At 43.9% G+C, this 15,779-nt stretch overlaps 1 protein-coding gene across 5 annotated transcripts; it reads left to right on the top strand.

Annotated features, from left to right (window-relative positions):
* The first annotated feature begins 68 nt into the window (after positions 1-68).
* On the top strand, positions 69-15,764 carry TMEM171 (transmembrane protein 171). Of its 5 annotated transcripts, none has more exons than XM_064402794.1 (6): positions 104-179; positions 422-614; positions 5,518-5,608; positions 6,047-6,740; positions 7,790-7,931; positions 15,444-15,764. In XM_064402794.1, exons 4-6 carry the CDS (start codon positions 6,110-6,112, stop codon positions 15,670-15,672), a joined length of 1,002 nt encoding a protein of 333 aa, XP_064258864.1. In that variant the 5' UTR covers positions 104-179; positions 422-614; positions 5,518-5,608; positions 6,047-6,109; the 3' UTR covers positions 15,673-15,764. The 5 variants fall into 5 exon arrangements, with proteins under 5 accessions (XP_064258866.1, XP_064258863.1, XP_064258864.1 ...); XM_064402792.1 differs by having other exon boundaries at positions 5,480-5,608; XM_064402793.1 differs by lacking the exon at positions 422-614 and having other exon boundaries at positions 93-179; positions 5,480-5,608.
* Positions 15,765-15,779: the final 15 nt, after the last annotated feature.

Below are 15,779 nucleotides of genomic sequence, written 5' to 3'. Positions count from 1 at the left end.
CCCGGGCCCCGGGCCGCCGGGAGCCGCCGGGAGCCGCCGGGAGCGCAGCGGGCCCGGCCCGGGCGGGGCGCTGGGCTCGGGGGCGGGGCCCGGCCGGGCCCGTCCTGCGCCGCCCGCCGCAGGTGCTTAAAGAGCGGCGCCGGGCGCGCTGCTGCGTGCGCCTTTCGCTCCGCCGCCAGGTAAGGGCCGGGTGCCTGCAGCCCTTCGCCCGCTGCGCCTTCGCGGCCGCGGGGCCCTGCGGCTGCGGCGGGCTGACGGGAGGCAGGCAGCGGGCGGCCCCCGGCCGGCCCCGCGGGGTCGGGAGCGGCCCGGGCGGGCGGCTCGGCCTCCGGCTGCCCCCGCCGGGGCCCCCGCGGGCGGGCGGGGTCGCGCCGCGTCTCCCCGCGGCCGCCGCCATTCCCGTGTTTTCATTCTTGTCCAGTGTGTGTGAGAATTGTCCGGGCTCTCAGTGTCCTGTCTTCTCCCTGGAGAGCACACCGCTCCCTGCACTGCTTCGCACTGCAACCCCTACGCCATCCCTGAGGGAGGATGCAATGTCTCTGAAGGGCTTCTGCAGTTGCTCTGGCGTGCCGTGCTCTGGTGGCTGATGCTGGCGTACAGCTGGGACGACACGGGTGAGGAGGTTCAGGTGCTGCTCCGTCAAGGAGAGGTGATGGAGAGGTTGCCCTGCATCTCTCCTTGCTCCGACATGATGCTTGGCAGCTTTTGGGGCATGGGTTATCTTCCTGAAGATCTTACTGTGACTAAGAAGACTAAGTGACTTAGAATAGACTCTGCCTGATGGGCTGGTGCATAAGGAGGGATGTGCCATGGAATGCTGCTTTTCCTAAATGGAGTAGAGCTGAATTGCTTGTCCGTTAAATTGTCTGACTTAATGCCCCAGGCTAGCCTCAGGAAACTGGGATAGGATGGCTTTAGGTAGCTTTTGGAGCCCTGCATTTCCCTGATAGTCACCATGGCCTGTCCTCTGGTCAAAGATCTGTAAATCTTTTTGTCTTGTGCCTTTTGCTGCTTTGAGATGTATCATCCCCCTGGGATAGACCTTCCTGTGAATTTCCAGAAACTGGTCTGTCATGTGTTACCTGTTTGAAAGACCTCAGCTCTGGTGTTAACAGTTATTGGTCTTCCTGCAGGTTCTCCAGAATATAGGAGCTGATTTGCCACAGCTCTTGTGTGCTACTAGTGTGTCATGTAAAAAGCATCCCACCAACAAGTATGGGACCCTTCAGAGCTCATTTTTGAATCTAGGTGCTGTCCTAGTCGCCTGCATGGCTCCAGTGAGTGGGTTACCAAGCTTTGCTTTGCAAGCTCCTTGCTGTTTGAACAGACTTTTGGGGTCCTCCTGTCCAACTGTGGTGTCAGTATTCTTCCTGGTGAAGTGAGTGAGGGACATTTGTGGACCATCTTTTACTGTAGCTGCTTTTTTCTTGTAGCCCACAGGGACAGCAATTGGCAGCTTTGCAGAATGCAGCTCCGTCTGGCACAATCAGAATCCCTGATTTGTGCTGATTTGTAGTAAGAAAGATCTTGGTGCACATATCTCTGCAGAGTGGCGGGATTCATCCCACTTTCTGGAATTTCCTACTGCAGCTGCTTTCCAGTACTTCTCCAGGTGGCTCCTGCCCCACCTGCAATGGTCATAAATAACAGCACAGCATTACTCTTCCTATACTGTAAACTGAAAAAAATAATTTTGTTGACCCCTATGGGCAGAGTTCTTGTGGCATCCACTCCCAGCTTAGAAGTCTTTATACACACTGTCTAAATCTTGAAATATTTTATGATATCTAAGTTATATGTTCTGTGAGATAAGAGCACTGTCAGGTACTAATTGGTGACTACATACATAAGAGACCAAAATGCATGTATTTGGCATCTCAGAACTTGTTACTGCTTGTAGTTTTGTTTCTTAAAAGCAGAAAACTGAAAGTGTGTCCTGTTGGGCATTTCCCACTAGCTCTTCAAATAAGTAGTTAAAAATACCGTGGGGAGGGAAGATTGTTAGAATGAAGGTTGCACATTACAATTTAGTTTAACCAGCTGTAGTCATGGATGAGTGTCTCTGAATGCCAAGTTAAGAGTCCACTCCAAAATCCAAAAACTTGGATTTAATGAAGAAGATGGTGTGGGTATAGAAGCAGCTATGAACAAAGAAGGAAATTCAGACATGGGGAGCCATTAGTGTTTTGATGTGGAAGTTAAACTGAATGAAGTTGAGAGCATTTTTCCTTACAAGTAGCTTGACCAATAAAGAGTCATGGTTTAATTTGAAACCTAGGGGAAAAAATAAAATACCACCAAAATAATAGCGCAGTGGCAATGGCAACTTCCCAGTAGTGGTTCAAAACTTGGAAGCAAAGGTGAAAAAATGGAAAAATTAAAGAAAGGATGGCTTATAAATTCCAATGGGATTTCCATTGTGGACTACAACTGGCAGAGTATATAGTTTTTGTAATAACACAGACTAGACCTGAACCTTCTGCGTGGAATTGTGTGCTTTTGCAAGCAACAAGAAGGGGAAGGATAAAACAGAGGGGCAGCAGTGTTTTCATTCTTACAATGCTTTTCTTTAATTCTCTTCCTGAATTCATAACGTCTGCATGAAGCTATCAAATTTCATAAGATTAAGGAGAGTAAATTCATAGTCCTGGTGTTTGCAGTGGAAATCTTGGAAAACATAAACTCTGAAGGCTCAGGAAGTATTTTTTTTAGTGGAGCTGTCCGTAATGTGAAAGTTGTAATACGAGTGTTACACAGAAAAATTACAAGAAATTGTGAAGTTATTTCCTGTTCTAGATACCTGGCATAGGCCTGACTTACAAAAAGGTAAAGCACTATATCATTTAAGTTGAGTTTATAACCAGACTCTTTTATAAGCTATGTTTCCAATTCCCTCTTCCTGTCATACTTAACAGCTTCTGCACTACTGGGCTATGTTGTAATGGTTTCTGAGATGTTATTTCCGTGTCTGCTTTCAGACTTGACTTTAATATGAAGGGAAAATTCCTTTACATCAATAATGCCTGTGGAGTTATGAGATCTAGTGGCAGTATTTCAAGCAGATAGACAATAAAATACTTGCCTCTTTGTTAAAATACTTTTTATTGAAACACAGGAAATAAATGTAATCTTGCTTTGAGTTTCCTGATAAAATTCCATGGTAGTGTAAATGAAAATTAGTCCTCCGTTGGATTTTCCAGCATAAAATCTATTGCTGTCATCCTCAAAGCCACAAGACTGTTCTGAATATTCCTTCTTTGTGGCCTGAGAGAATGAAGAAAATGTGTCCATATTTAATTTCTAATGTGTGTTTTAGCTTAATCTCCTAACAGCAAGATTGGTGGAAGAGAAGCAGGCCATGTGATGGAGTAAGGAGGACAAGTCTCTAGACTTTTCTTTTTGCCTTCACATTATTTCATTTTGTTTTGATTTGCTTGTATTTAAGACTATGTTTTCTTCCCTAGCGGGAACTGCAGAGAAAGGATTCAGAGCTCTCTGTAGAGTGTTGGTGTTATAATAGTTATTGTACTTCTGCAGAAAGGTATCTCAATATGGTTGTGTCTGAAACCAGGATTTGCTGGGATTTATTTATGTATATGTGTTTGTGTGTGTGTTTCAGAGATGTATTACTCAGCTATGTACATTTAGTAAGTCAGGAAACCTGAGCCAGCTCAGATAATTTGTAAGAATGGGGCATATACAGTTATCAGAAAGAATTTTATTAACTTAGCAAAGACTGCTGAAATCGAAGAGGTGACCATTCAATCCGTGTTTTTCTGCCCAGAAGTAGAGCCTTCAGACTGACTTCAGCTCATGCAGTAGTGAAAGTGTAATGGGCTAAACATCTTCAGTTTTAAATCAATCAGGAATCGTTAATTTTTTTTAGGGTTTTTTTCTTGTTTGTTTTAGGGTTGGTTTTTTTGGGGTTTTTTTTCATGACATGCTGTCCTATCTTTAGTGCTCTTTATTACTTTTTTTTTTTCCCCGGAGTGAATCTACTCTTCTACCAAGGGACCCTCAATTAGCAATTTTTCAAATTGTAGAGGGTTCTCAGCAGACTGAGTTCAAAACACTGAAGAAGCACTTAGCAGTCACAGGTTACAAGTTAACTGCGCACAGTAATGGGATGCATTAAGGGGTGGTCCCTCAGTTTTGCTGTTGAAGATGGCCAGCTAATAGACTTGGTTGCTTCCTGCAGTGGCTACCTTGCTGTGTTTCCTTGCCTCTCAGACCTTGTGCTTCTTGAGCCTTTCACCTGTGTGATGCACTCTACATTCACCTGTGCTCTTGGGGGGGCTGGTTTGATGTTCAGCAGTAGAACATGTAATAATTTCATCATTCATGTATCTGCTCAGCCAGTTCTTTAACTGGATTCTACACTTAAAAGTGGCTGAGTAGTGACTCAGATTACCTTGCATTGCAGGTAAATAATTATGTGTTTGAGTCACTAGTGGGTTCTATGGTTGTGTTTTGTTTTCATCCCAGTGGGCAGTACAGTTACTGGCAAATGACACAAACCTTGTTTTGGCTGGCACATGTTCAACAGATTGCTTCCAGAAATCATATAGTACCTTGTTTTTCTTGTGGAATAAGTGTTCAAGAGGCATCTGTAATAAGGATCCAATCTGATTTGATGTTTTATGTTCAAGTCATCTGAATTAGTTGCAGGATAGTAGAAACTGATAGAGAAAAGGCTGAAGGTAACTAACAAACAGCTGTAACAGCAGTAACGAAGCTGGTTCCCTGTTTCCATCCATGACAATCTCCACCAGTCCTTACATATCTGTCCTTATATATCCAAGACATAGATGAAATTCTCTGTCATGGGCAACTGCTGCTGAGGGGAAGAGGGCAGTGTCAGAACACTGCAGCCTAAGCATGCCTAAGTACTTCCTACACTTGGTAGGGAACAGCTTTCTCGTGGTCTGTCCATGAGACTTGTTATTTCCCATAGTCTGAACTTCCCCTGTATTTCAGGTTGGCATTTGATGGATGTTAGCCAAGATTTCCATGGTTGCTAGTTACCATCTGGTGGCTAGTGTCCATCTGTAGGCCAGAGTGTCAAAGTAGCAGAAATTTCCTTGTAGGTAACAGCAGAGTTTGGTGGTTTTTTGTACTAGAGCTCACTGACTGGAACGCTCTCCTAACTTTCAGTCAGGCTTTCCTTGCCACAGTAGATCCTCATCCAGCTGATTGGTTATCCATATGACCATATGGGCCGTTATTGGCCTCAAAACTGTTTTGTTTTCTTCTATTTTACCTCTGAATCTAGAGTCTTGTGGGCTCAGAAGTCTTCTGGGAGTCATCTTCAATAATTTATTTTTAAAGATCATTTGAGCAAAGACAAAGTTCTCAGAAGTAGGGGGAGTTGAAAGGAAATGTAGGAGCACTATGCTTATTAACTCTAGCTATGAAATTAGTGAGACTTGAACTGGTCTTTTGGTTTTTTATTTTCTTTTTTTTTGTTTTGTTATTTCAGAACAGAACCAAAAATCATCTCAGTATTTGCTTTTGTAGCAACATAGGACAGGAAGCTCTTTTAAAGAGAGAAGCAGAAAGGTCTTTACTGCCTGTGGAAAGAGAAGCAAGATTTATATGCTTTGAGGAGGTATGTAATAGAAGATTTACTTGGTTAAGAAGTCCAGTAGTCATTGCTCATTTGCATTAACATACTATCCCACAAGCTGTCACTTCCTGCAGTTCTGCACAGAAATTTCCTGTAGCATTCTCTTTTCATGGGGAAAGCTAACCTGTTCTTGTTCCAAATATTCAACCTTTCAAAATAAGGTCCCATTAATCATAAGATTGTTTCTCTAAAGAAACCATTAATTTAGCTGTGCAACATCAGTTACAGTATGTTTAACTTGAACTGTAAAGCAAGTCTGTCTTTCAATTGACGTGTAACATCAGCAAACTTGAGTAGGCCCTGTAATCCACAGTGGAGGTACTGCAAAACAGAAACTACAGGCTGAATAATTTGAATTTGAAAGTAAGAAATATAATGTAGCTAATCTTGCTGGGTTGTTTTCTTCTTTCCTGTTCACAGATCTACTGTAGCTTGCTGCCATTTAATTCTAACAATTCATCTGCTTGAGGAGATACTGTTGTAATGTATCCAGTGGCTGTTCCTGCACCAGGAGGTGAAGGAAGTAGTGGACAACATGGGAAACTTATTTTTTTCCTTTTTATTTTTGGAGCTGTGTTGCTCTGTGCTGGATTCCTTCTTTCAGTCTTTATTCTCCAGTCATGTCCATCTGGAAGCTTCAATGACTGTAATGATGTCCTTAAGGCTGCTGGGCCAGTGCTGGCTGTAACTGGACTGGTTTGTGTTTTACTGGCACGATCAAGGGCCAGGATGTATATAAGACAAAGACAATTGCAAAATGAGCAGGTGTACAGCCTTGTTTTTTGTCGTGGGAACTGTCAGTTTGCCCAGTTTCTCATATTTGGATTCCTGTTTTTAACTAGTGGAATGTTAATTAGCATCCTGGGCATTTGGGTTCCTGGTTGCAGCCCTGGCTGGCATACAGTACAGCTCAACCACACTGGCACTTCTGACATAGACCTCCAGGGCTGTGGATTCCTGTCACTTCAAATCTTGGGACCTTTGATTGTGCTCACTGGGTTGTGTTTCTTCGTGATAGCTCATGTCAAAAAAAAGCAAAACTTAAATCTCAACCAAGAATCCTGTGAAAGTGAAGAACATCCTCAGAGCCCTGAATCTTTTCAGGTCACAGTGGGTGAGTAAAAAGCGTTGGAACTTTACACTGGGAATTAGTGGAGGTTTTTTTCCACTAATAATTTATATCTGGGTATTACTTATTTATTATTATGACTTACTTAGTATGAGATCTAAGCATGTCAGTTCTGCCATGTCAGGGCAGCCGAAATAGAATAATGTTAGTTTGTCTCGTACGCTTTCTGTATGGTCAGTTCAGTTACCTTTCTCAAAAAGGCAGAAAATCTCTCTTTGGCATAAAAGGTAAGGTCTGACTGTGTAAAGCAACATAACCAACAAAGAAACAAATGAGTCTAACCCCAGTTCTGTTCTCAAACTGTAATTGACACCGCAGATCAGACTTCTGTGACTATATTTAAGATCTATTTTAGCCTTGAGCTCTGACCCCTTAAACAGAAGATTCTGATTCATAACCAATATACTGTATTTTTTTAAATTGTGGCCACATCCTGAGTTGGTAAGAGATATAATTAAGGGTTTTAAACTCTTCAGTTACAGAGTGGAAATTGGTAGATCTTTTGCTGTACGATATATTGATGTAGTGATCTGTGTATCAATAGTTGTGGTTAGTGTGCTTGAACTACAAGAAACTTAGTAGGGAAACTGTCACAGTGCACAAAATCAATTCTCAGAGGCATTAATGACTTCTGTTACAGCACTGCAGTACTTATGGAGAAACTTAGTTTCCCTCCCAAAAATAAAATAAGTAATTCTAAATACTTCCGTATCCTTAAAACATCTCAACAGTAACTATGTGCTTTGCACTTCAGCTTCTTGTAGACAGCCAAGCACATTTGTGTTTCTTAGCTAGATAAACACTTCCCCCTTTGTAGCTGTATTGTCTAAATTAAATCCTTCATGTATAAATATGCTACATCTTTATTTTGGGATTATTTAGGTTTTGAATGTACCTCCAATCTACTCCAACAGCCTAGCATGTATCAATTCTAGGGGTATCATTTATCTTAAAAGCTAGGCAAGTTATAGGATGTTGTTAACATAAACAGAGGTGCTCAGTTCTTCAGAGGTAATGGGTGTTCTTTCCCCTAGGTGATGCTGTGATGGTATTCCCACCCCCACCACCTCCTTATTTTGCTGACCCGATGTCACCAACTGTGACTCATTGTCTTATGTCAAGGGTTTTGCCTACAAGTGAAAATCCACCACCATACCACTCTATCTTCAGTGATGGGTAAGACTGTTCATCTCTGACTTTAGAAATCTGAGCTGTTTCTTTAGGTATCCCTGTTCTTATATAATCACTGTGTATTAACTACTAAGCATGACAAAGTTTTCTCGTGCATAACTCAACTTACTTCAGATACTTTTACTTGAATTGGCATTAAAATACTGTTATATACTAGGGGAACTACGAACAGCAGAGTGTCCTTTATGAGGATTAAATTATTATTATTATGACTAGAAAGAACTTCTGAAGTTCTTAAATCAATGCCCCATGGTAGATTTCTTCCACAGATTGACCAAGAGAGGATGCCACTGGCAGCAGTGTGGTAGTGACATGATATACATATTGCCAGATTTTAGGAGCCTCTGTTGAAACAGAGCTGCAAGTATTTTATGACACCTACCCACAGACCCTGTGAACATTGGCAGATAAAGTAATGTGTTCAGTTCTCCCATGTCCCTTATCTCTGCCCTGAGGTAGTGGGACCCGGGGTACAGGTCGACCTCGTTCCTGCTGTGCCCATGTGTTGAGATTGAAGGATTCCTTGCTATCACAGAAGGCTCCAGCACGCTGATAAGGGAGGCTGCAAAGCCAGTTTTATTTCAAGATGTTGTACCTTACCCTTTCAGGCATGGATCCTTACATATATGGATTATAACAGAATTGCCTGATATTGACACCACCAGAATCAGGGAGCAGGAGCTGCCAACTTACCAAAGACTTGCCTGTGCCACAGGAACTTGCAGGGATATTTGTCCCCTGTGGCTTACCACCAGTACGCTGCTAACCTGAGGGTCAAAGACTAGAAGTCAGAGCTAGGTGTCACATGTCTAAAGTCCCTAATTTATTTTCAGGCCTTTAATGATTCAAAAATTATTTGATTTAATATCTTTGGAATGGCCCTACATCAGCCTGGGTTTCAGCTGTGAGTCAGAAAGTTATGTGGGACTATCATTTTACGACTTTAAGTCACAAGACTGTGCATGCAACATGGTGTCACTGGAAACTGGGAAGTAAACTCTGACCAATTTGTTAGGTTACAAAGCTGGCATTAGATTATTAGCAGTGCTAGAGGCATGGGTAATTCTCTACACAGCATGTATGCTCAGTAACATGACAGACCTGAAACTAATAATATTCAAACTAAACTAATGTTCCTGAAACTAATACATTTTCATCACATATATATATATATGCTAATTATTTCCATGGACTTGTTTGGATATGGCTCCAGGTATTCTGATAAATCATTTCTCCATGACAGTGTCTCAAATCAGTCACCATAATGTACTTCTCTTACTATTGTTTGTTCTGACAGACAATCCTTTTTCTCAAAACTAAGATATCAGCTATTACGTATTAATTACTGATAAAAGGAAGCATTAACTGGAACAAGACATTAGTCAGAGATGCAGGGAATTAACACAAGACTACAATAGTCTCTGTATTTGTACTAAGCACAGTATTATCAGTTTCTCTGGGTCTGGATTGAAGGCATTGAAACAGTAGTTCATGTTTGGACTCAAGTGTTTATTATTTCTTATCAGAAAAACAGTCTAACAACCATGAGTTCAGCAGCTTTTCATTAGAAGGCACAAAATGGCTAACGATCTCTTGTTACGAGGTCTTTTGAGACTAAACTATCTAATTAAGAACTGACATCTAGATTATTTTCCATTTTAACCCAATAACTGGTCCTTAAGGGCCCGCAATGCAGACTTTTCTGCCCAATTACAGAGTGCCACCCAAACCCAAGAAGAAGAAAGAAATATGAAGAAGAAACCCAGGACAACACCCTGTGCTCTCCATCTTGCTTTCATCCACAACATACTAAAAATCCCAAAACCTAAACTTCTCACCAAGTGATACACCTACACTAGTCTCTATAATCTATTTCACGCTTTTGTGGATTCTAGTCTGTCTTGAATTCTAGGAAACTTTCTCCATGAATGAGGGTCAAAGGCATTGCTCCCCTGGGTGTCAGGATCCCCCAGAGCAGACAGAAAAATATTCCTGGTGCCCTGGGTTTCCACATTGTATGGGACAAAACTAAGCATAGTATATATTCATATACCATGAATATAGAGATAGTACACTTATTATGCTAAAGTTAAAAGAATTTTCCAACATTTTCCCCTACTGCTATGAAAACCTTTTACGGAAATATAACTGGTTTGGTAACAGTTGGAAGCACAATCACTACTGTTGGTGATGAGTGTGTGGAAAGTTGTCTGGCAGGAAAGGACTTGGGAATGGTGGTCAACACCACCTAAACGTGAGCCATCAGTGTGTCCAGGTGGCCAAGGCAGCCTGTTGCATCCAGGCTTGTATCAACAGTAGTGTGACCAGTGGGACCAGGGCATCTAAATCATCTGTTCAAAGGGAGGGGGATAATAAGTGGCTTGTTCCTGGCAACCTGTGGGATGGGAGACAAAGATTAGAAGAACAAGATGCTTGCAGGGGTCCTCTGCTTGTGAATCTGGACTGTGCTGGCCACACTGGAACACGCTTGCAGTCTTACGCAGTTGAGGCATGGGCTTCTAAGGTAACAGAAGGCAGGAGGAAAGCACTGGAGAACTATCTCAAACTAAGGGATGTTCCTCTAGGAAGGCAACATCTCAGCTAAGCTGCCTTTACACCAATGCACATAGCATAGGCAACAAACTGAAGCAATTGTAAGCCACTGTGCTGCTGGAAGGCTATGACTTTCTTGCCTTTCCTGAAACTTTATGGGATGAATCCTGTTTCTGGAGTGTGACTTATAATAGCTGCAGGCTGTTCAGAAGAGAAAGGAAAAGTAGAGGCAGAGGGATTGCTCTTTACAGCAAGAGGTGGATTGAATGTGAAGAGCTGTCCCTGAAGAATACCCATGAGCAGGTAAGAAAGCTGTGGGTAGGAGTCAGGGACCGAGGCAGCAAGGGGAGCCTTTGGCTGGGGTCTGCTACAGCTGCCTGACCAAGGGCAGCCCATTGACCAAACCTTTGCTCCAGCACAGGAGGCCTTGTGCCCAAGGGTCGTGGCCTGCAGGGGAACTCAGCCACCCCAGCAGGTGCTGGGAAAGCAGCTTGGAGGACTGTGACAATCCAGGAGACTCCTGGAATGTGTGGAGGATAACTTCCTGAGCCAGGTGACAGACAGCCCTGCCAGAGGGAATGTGGTACAGGATGTGTTGGTCACCAATGCAAGTGAGCTAACTGGGACACCAGGACTGGAGGCAGCCTGGGCTGCAGGGGTCATGCACTGCTGCAGTGTGCAGCCCTGAAGGATAGGGGCTGGGTAAGGAGTTCAGCTCTTGAACTTTAGGAAAGACTTCCAGTCCTTTGGGAACCTAGTCAGTGGGATCCCCTGACAGACTGCCCTCAGGGACAAGAGATCTGGCAGATCTTTAAGCAACTCTTCCACAGAGCATGAGAGCTGGCAATCCCCAGGAGCAAGAAATCAGACAAGGAGGGCAAAAGACCAGCATGGCTCAGTAGGAACTTGCTGGTCAAAGTTAAGGGAAAGAAACCAGGACAAGTGACCTAGGAAGAGTTCAGAGATGAAGTACAGTTGTGTAGGTAGGCCATGAGGAGTGCCAAGGCAAAACTGGAACTGAACCTGGCAAGGGACACAAAGAATAACAGGAAGAGCTTCTACAGGTACAGTGAATTAACCAGAAATGGAAGGTCAAAGAGAGGATATCCCCCGATTGAACAATGCTGGAAACATGGTGACAGTGGATGAGAAGGCCGAGGTACTCGATAACTTTTTTACCTCTGTCTTGAATGGCAACCTCTCCTCCCATTCAGGGATGGATGGACAGCAGGATAGGGACTCAGGGAGCAAAGTCCCTCCCACTGAAAGAGAAGATCAGGTTCATGGCTATCAGAGGAATTGGAATATACATAAGTCTTTGGGACCCAATGATCTGCATCCCAGAGTCCTGAGGGAATTGTCAGTAGATGTCAGTCATATGTAATTGCCAAGCCACTCTGCCTGATATTTGAAAAGTTACTTCAGTCAGGGCAAGACCCAGGTGACTGGAAAAAGGGGAAAACTTTGAATTCACCTTTAAGAAGAGTAGAAAGGAAGAATACTGAGAAATAGTCACCTGTCAGCCCTACCTCTGCCTGGGAAGATTGTGCAACAGATGCCCCTAGAACTGTGCCACATGTAGGACAGGGAGGTGATTCAGGACAGACAACACAACGGCATCAAGGGCAGATCTTGCCTGATCAAGCCAGTGGCCTTCTGTGATGGGGTGATGATATCAGTGGACAAGGGAAGGGTTACAGATGTCATTTATCTTTATTTTACTGTAAAGCCTTTGGCACAGTCCCCCACAACATCCTTCTCTCTTGACTGGAGAGAGATGGACTCAGTGGGTGGATTGTTCAGTGGATGAGGAATTGGTTTGACAGTCACATCCAGAGTGTGGTGGTCAGAGACCCAGTGGACTTCAGTGAGAAGTTGTGTCCGTCAGGGGTCCGTATTCAGACCAGTGTTATTAAATATCTATTAATGACATATACAAATGTATTTGCAGATGACACCAAGGTGAGTCGTGTAGTTGTCAGATTTGAAGTATGGGATGCTATCCAGAAGGACCTGGACAGGATGGAGGCCTGGGCCTATGGTAATCTATAGTAATTTATGGTATCTAAATGTGTTTTAGCAAGATCAAGTGCAAGGTGCTGCATGTGGGTCAGAGCAGCCCTGGCACCAGCACAGGCTGAGGATGGACAGATCACAGCAGCCCTGCCCAGAAAGACCTGGGGGTGCTGGTGGGTGAGAGGCTGGACATGAGCCAGCCATGGGCACTCCCAGCCCAGAGAGCCACACGTGTGCTGGGCTGCATCCAGAGCAGGGTGGGCAGCAGGGCCAGGGAGGGGATTCTGCCCCTCTGCTCTGCTCTGCTCAGACCCCACCTGCAGGGCTGCAGCAGCTCTGGGGCCCAGCACAGGAAGGACATGGACCTGCTGGAGGGAGTCCAGAAGAGGACACCAAGGTGACAGAGGTCTGCAGTACCTCGCCTGTGAGGAAAGGCTAGGAGAATGAGGCTTGTTCAGCCTGTGAAAGAGAAGGCTCCAGGGTGAACTAATTGCAGTCTTCCAATGCCTGAAGGGAGCCTACAAGAAGGACTTTTTCCAAGAGCGTGTAGTGACAGGACAAGGGAGATTGGTTTCAAACTGAAAAAAATTTTAGAGTAGATATTAGGAAGAATTTCATTACTGTAAGAGTGGTTAGATACTGGAACAGGTTGTCCAGAGAAGTTGTGGATGTCCCATCTGTAGAAGTGTTTAATGCCAGATTAGATGGGGTTCTGAGCAACCTGGTCTAGTGAAAGATGTCCCTGCCCAAGGCATGGGAGGTTGGAAATAGATGATCTTCCACATCCCTTTTAACCTATAGGCTGTTCTATGATTCTGTGGTTCAGTTTCGGGTCCTTCTTGATGAAAAAGACACTGAGGTTCTGGAGTGTGACAAAAGAAGATCAGCACAGCTAGTGAAGGATCTGAAGCACAAGTCATGTGAGGAGTTGCTGAGGGAGCTGGAGTTTTTCAGTCTGGAGGAAAGGAGGCTTGATCTTATTGCTCTCTTCAGCTGCTGGAAAGGAGGTTGTGGCAAGCTGGGGATTGGCCTCTTCTGCTAGATAACAAGTTGGCTGGTCAAGAGGAAATGGCCTTAAGCTGTGCCAGGAAAGGTTTATCTTAGCTATTAGGAAGGTGTAGCAAGCACAGGGCCTGCAAGGCCTTGGCGATCAGAAGCCTGAGCTAGGAAATGCCAAGTCAGCATGACTGGGCTTTAGAAGCCCCTCTCTTCCGCCTTTCGGACCCTGTTATCTCCCTGTATATCCATAGGTCACTTTCCCCTGACCCCTACTATTGGACAGTTTTCAAAACCCCTGTAGAGTATAAAAACCCCTAACTCTGCCCGGTTCGGCAGAAGAGCTGTCACTGGGCCCTTCGCGGAGACCCGAATAAAAGAATCCTGAGGAACCCCAAACAGCGCTTCTCTCTCCCCCTGCATCTGCTACCGCGGCACCTAGCAACCTAAAGAGCTGGAGATCACAAAAGAGCTGATTATCACTAAGAGCTGCAAATCACTCTAGCTTGCCTAGGCTGCCTGAGCCCCTGATGAGCTATCCTGGTCGGCTGGCATTCCCTGCTGGGCTCCTGCCCTGAGGGTAATCACCCGGCCATAGGAAGGGGGTTTTTTTGCAAGAAGGTTTGTAAAGTATTGGAACAGGCTGCTCAGGAGAAGCGGTGGAGTCACCATCCCTGGAAAATCATGTGGATACGGTTTAATGCTTGTGTGGATTTCTTTGTCTTGTGAACATATGTACATAAAGAGACAGTTTGTTGGGATAGTATCTAGTGGAGTGGATAAAACACCTCAGGCTTGGATACAAAACCCAGAATGCCTGACCATGCCTTGTGGTGTTTTCTGATGGGGTGTAGCTGGTGCCCTTCCATGCTTCCCAGTGTCCTCACAGAGACCTGCTGAGCTGATATCACCTCTGGGTGTTTCACTCAGTCCTGCTCTCTCATGCTGGCAGTTAGGGCATCTTGATTAGTGCAAGTTGCTTCCTGAGCACTTTCATGGAAGAGAAGTAATGGCCTTGTTGTTCATAACAGTGCCATGGTTGAAGATCCTAAATACAGGAGGAGGTACACATTTTCATATGTTGGTGGCTGCTGGACAAAGGTGATTTGCCTCTTCAATCCATTGCTCTGTGTTTTGTCAGCAAACACTGTGCTGCAGCCTGTGCTGGATGAGAGAGCTGTTAGTAAGCTGAGTCATGGTTTCATCCCAGAATTGCTTGCATTTTTCCTGCAATCTGTTACATAGCACTTCAGCATTTGTCTTGTATTTCCCTTTCCTTTGAAAATCCTCACAGACCAGTAACGGCATTGAAGATGAGGTGACTGTGCTCTGTATTTGTGCTCCTCACTCATTATATATGGATACAGATGTATGAGTCAGCTCTGGGACTAAATCATAAGGAGCAAGCAGGTTTTCCTTTCCTTGGGAAGCAGCTGAAGAAATATGCTGAGGGCCACCTCCAGGGTGAGATGAGCAAAGTACCAGAACAATGTGGGTTCAACCAATTGTGATCCATTTATGATGGTTTTTGGATGCAGTTCTAAGTCTAGTAACTGTCTTTCATAAAGGAGGGGGACCGTGTATGCTGTACACTACAAAAAGGAAGATGCATTAGGAACTAGGGATCAGAAGATTTAGTAAGATTGCGAAACAGCACAGCCAAAAGCAGCTAATGCCCATAAGCCAGGCTGTGACTGATGATCTGAAAGGTTAGAAGGGAGCTTGTTTTGCCTTTCCCCTCTGAAATTATAGACTTTTCATATGAAGAGTCATAATGTAGCCCACAGAATGAAATCTTAATGCTTATGCAAGTTCTTTGCTTCAGGGATATTTAGGAAGTGTGTGCATACATGTATGTTTATATACATCAAGTCAAATTTCACTCACTGTAGATAAATGAATTATGCTAATACATAGTTTTGTGTTTTATAGAGCACAGCTTGCTGATGATGAAAGAACAGTTGCTGCTAGAGACTATGACTCCATATATACAATTTCTGGAAGCAGCTCGCCTTCAGATATTTTACCAGTGCTATACCTTTCTTCTGAATCACCACCAAAATATGAGGAGAAAGCATCAGTAACAGATAATGACTTTTCGCCATCTTCTTTCTTATCTTTTTCATCTATTTCCTTAGCCACATCTGACACCAGCTTGTAAAGGACTGACAGTTCACTTAATTTTTAATAAAACGTACACAGATTTACAATTTTTGAATTTATTTCCATTTTGTAATAAAAGCAATAATGTTGGCTGGGTCTAATTTT

This window comes from Passer domesticus, chromosome Z, assembly GCF_036417665.1.
Source record: "Passer domesticus isolate bPasDom1 chromosome Z, bPasDom1.hap1, whole genome shotgun sequence".
Classification (NCBI taxonomy): domain Eukaryota; kingdom Metazoa; phylum Chordata; class Aves; order Passeriformes; family Passeridae; genus Passer; species Passer domesticus.
The sequence above is the reverse complement of the archived record's forward strand: the minus strand, read 5'-3'. Positions and strand labels throughout refer to the sequence as shown.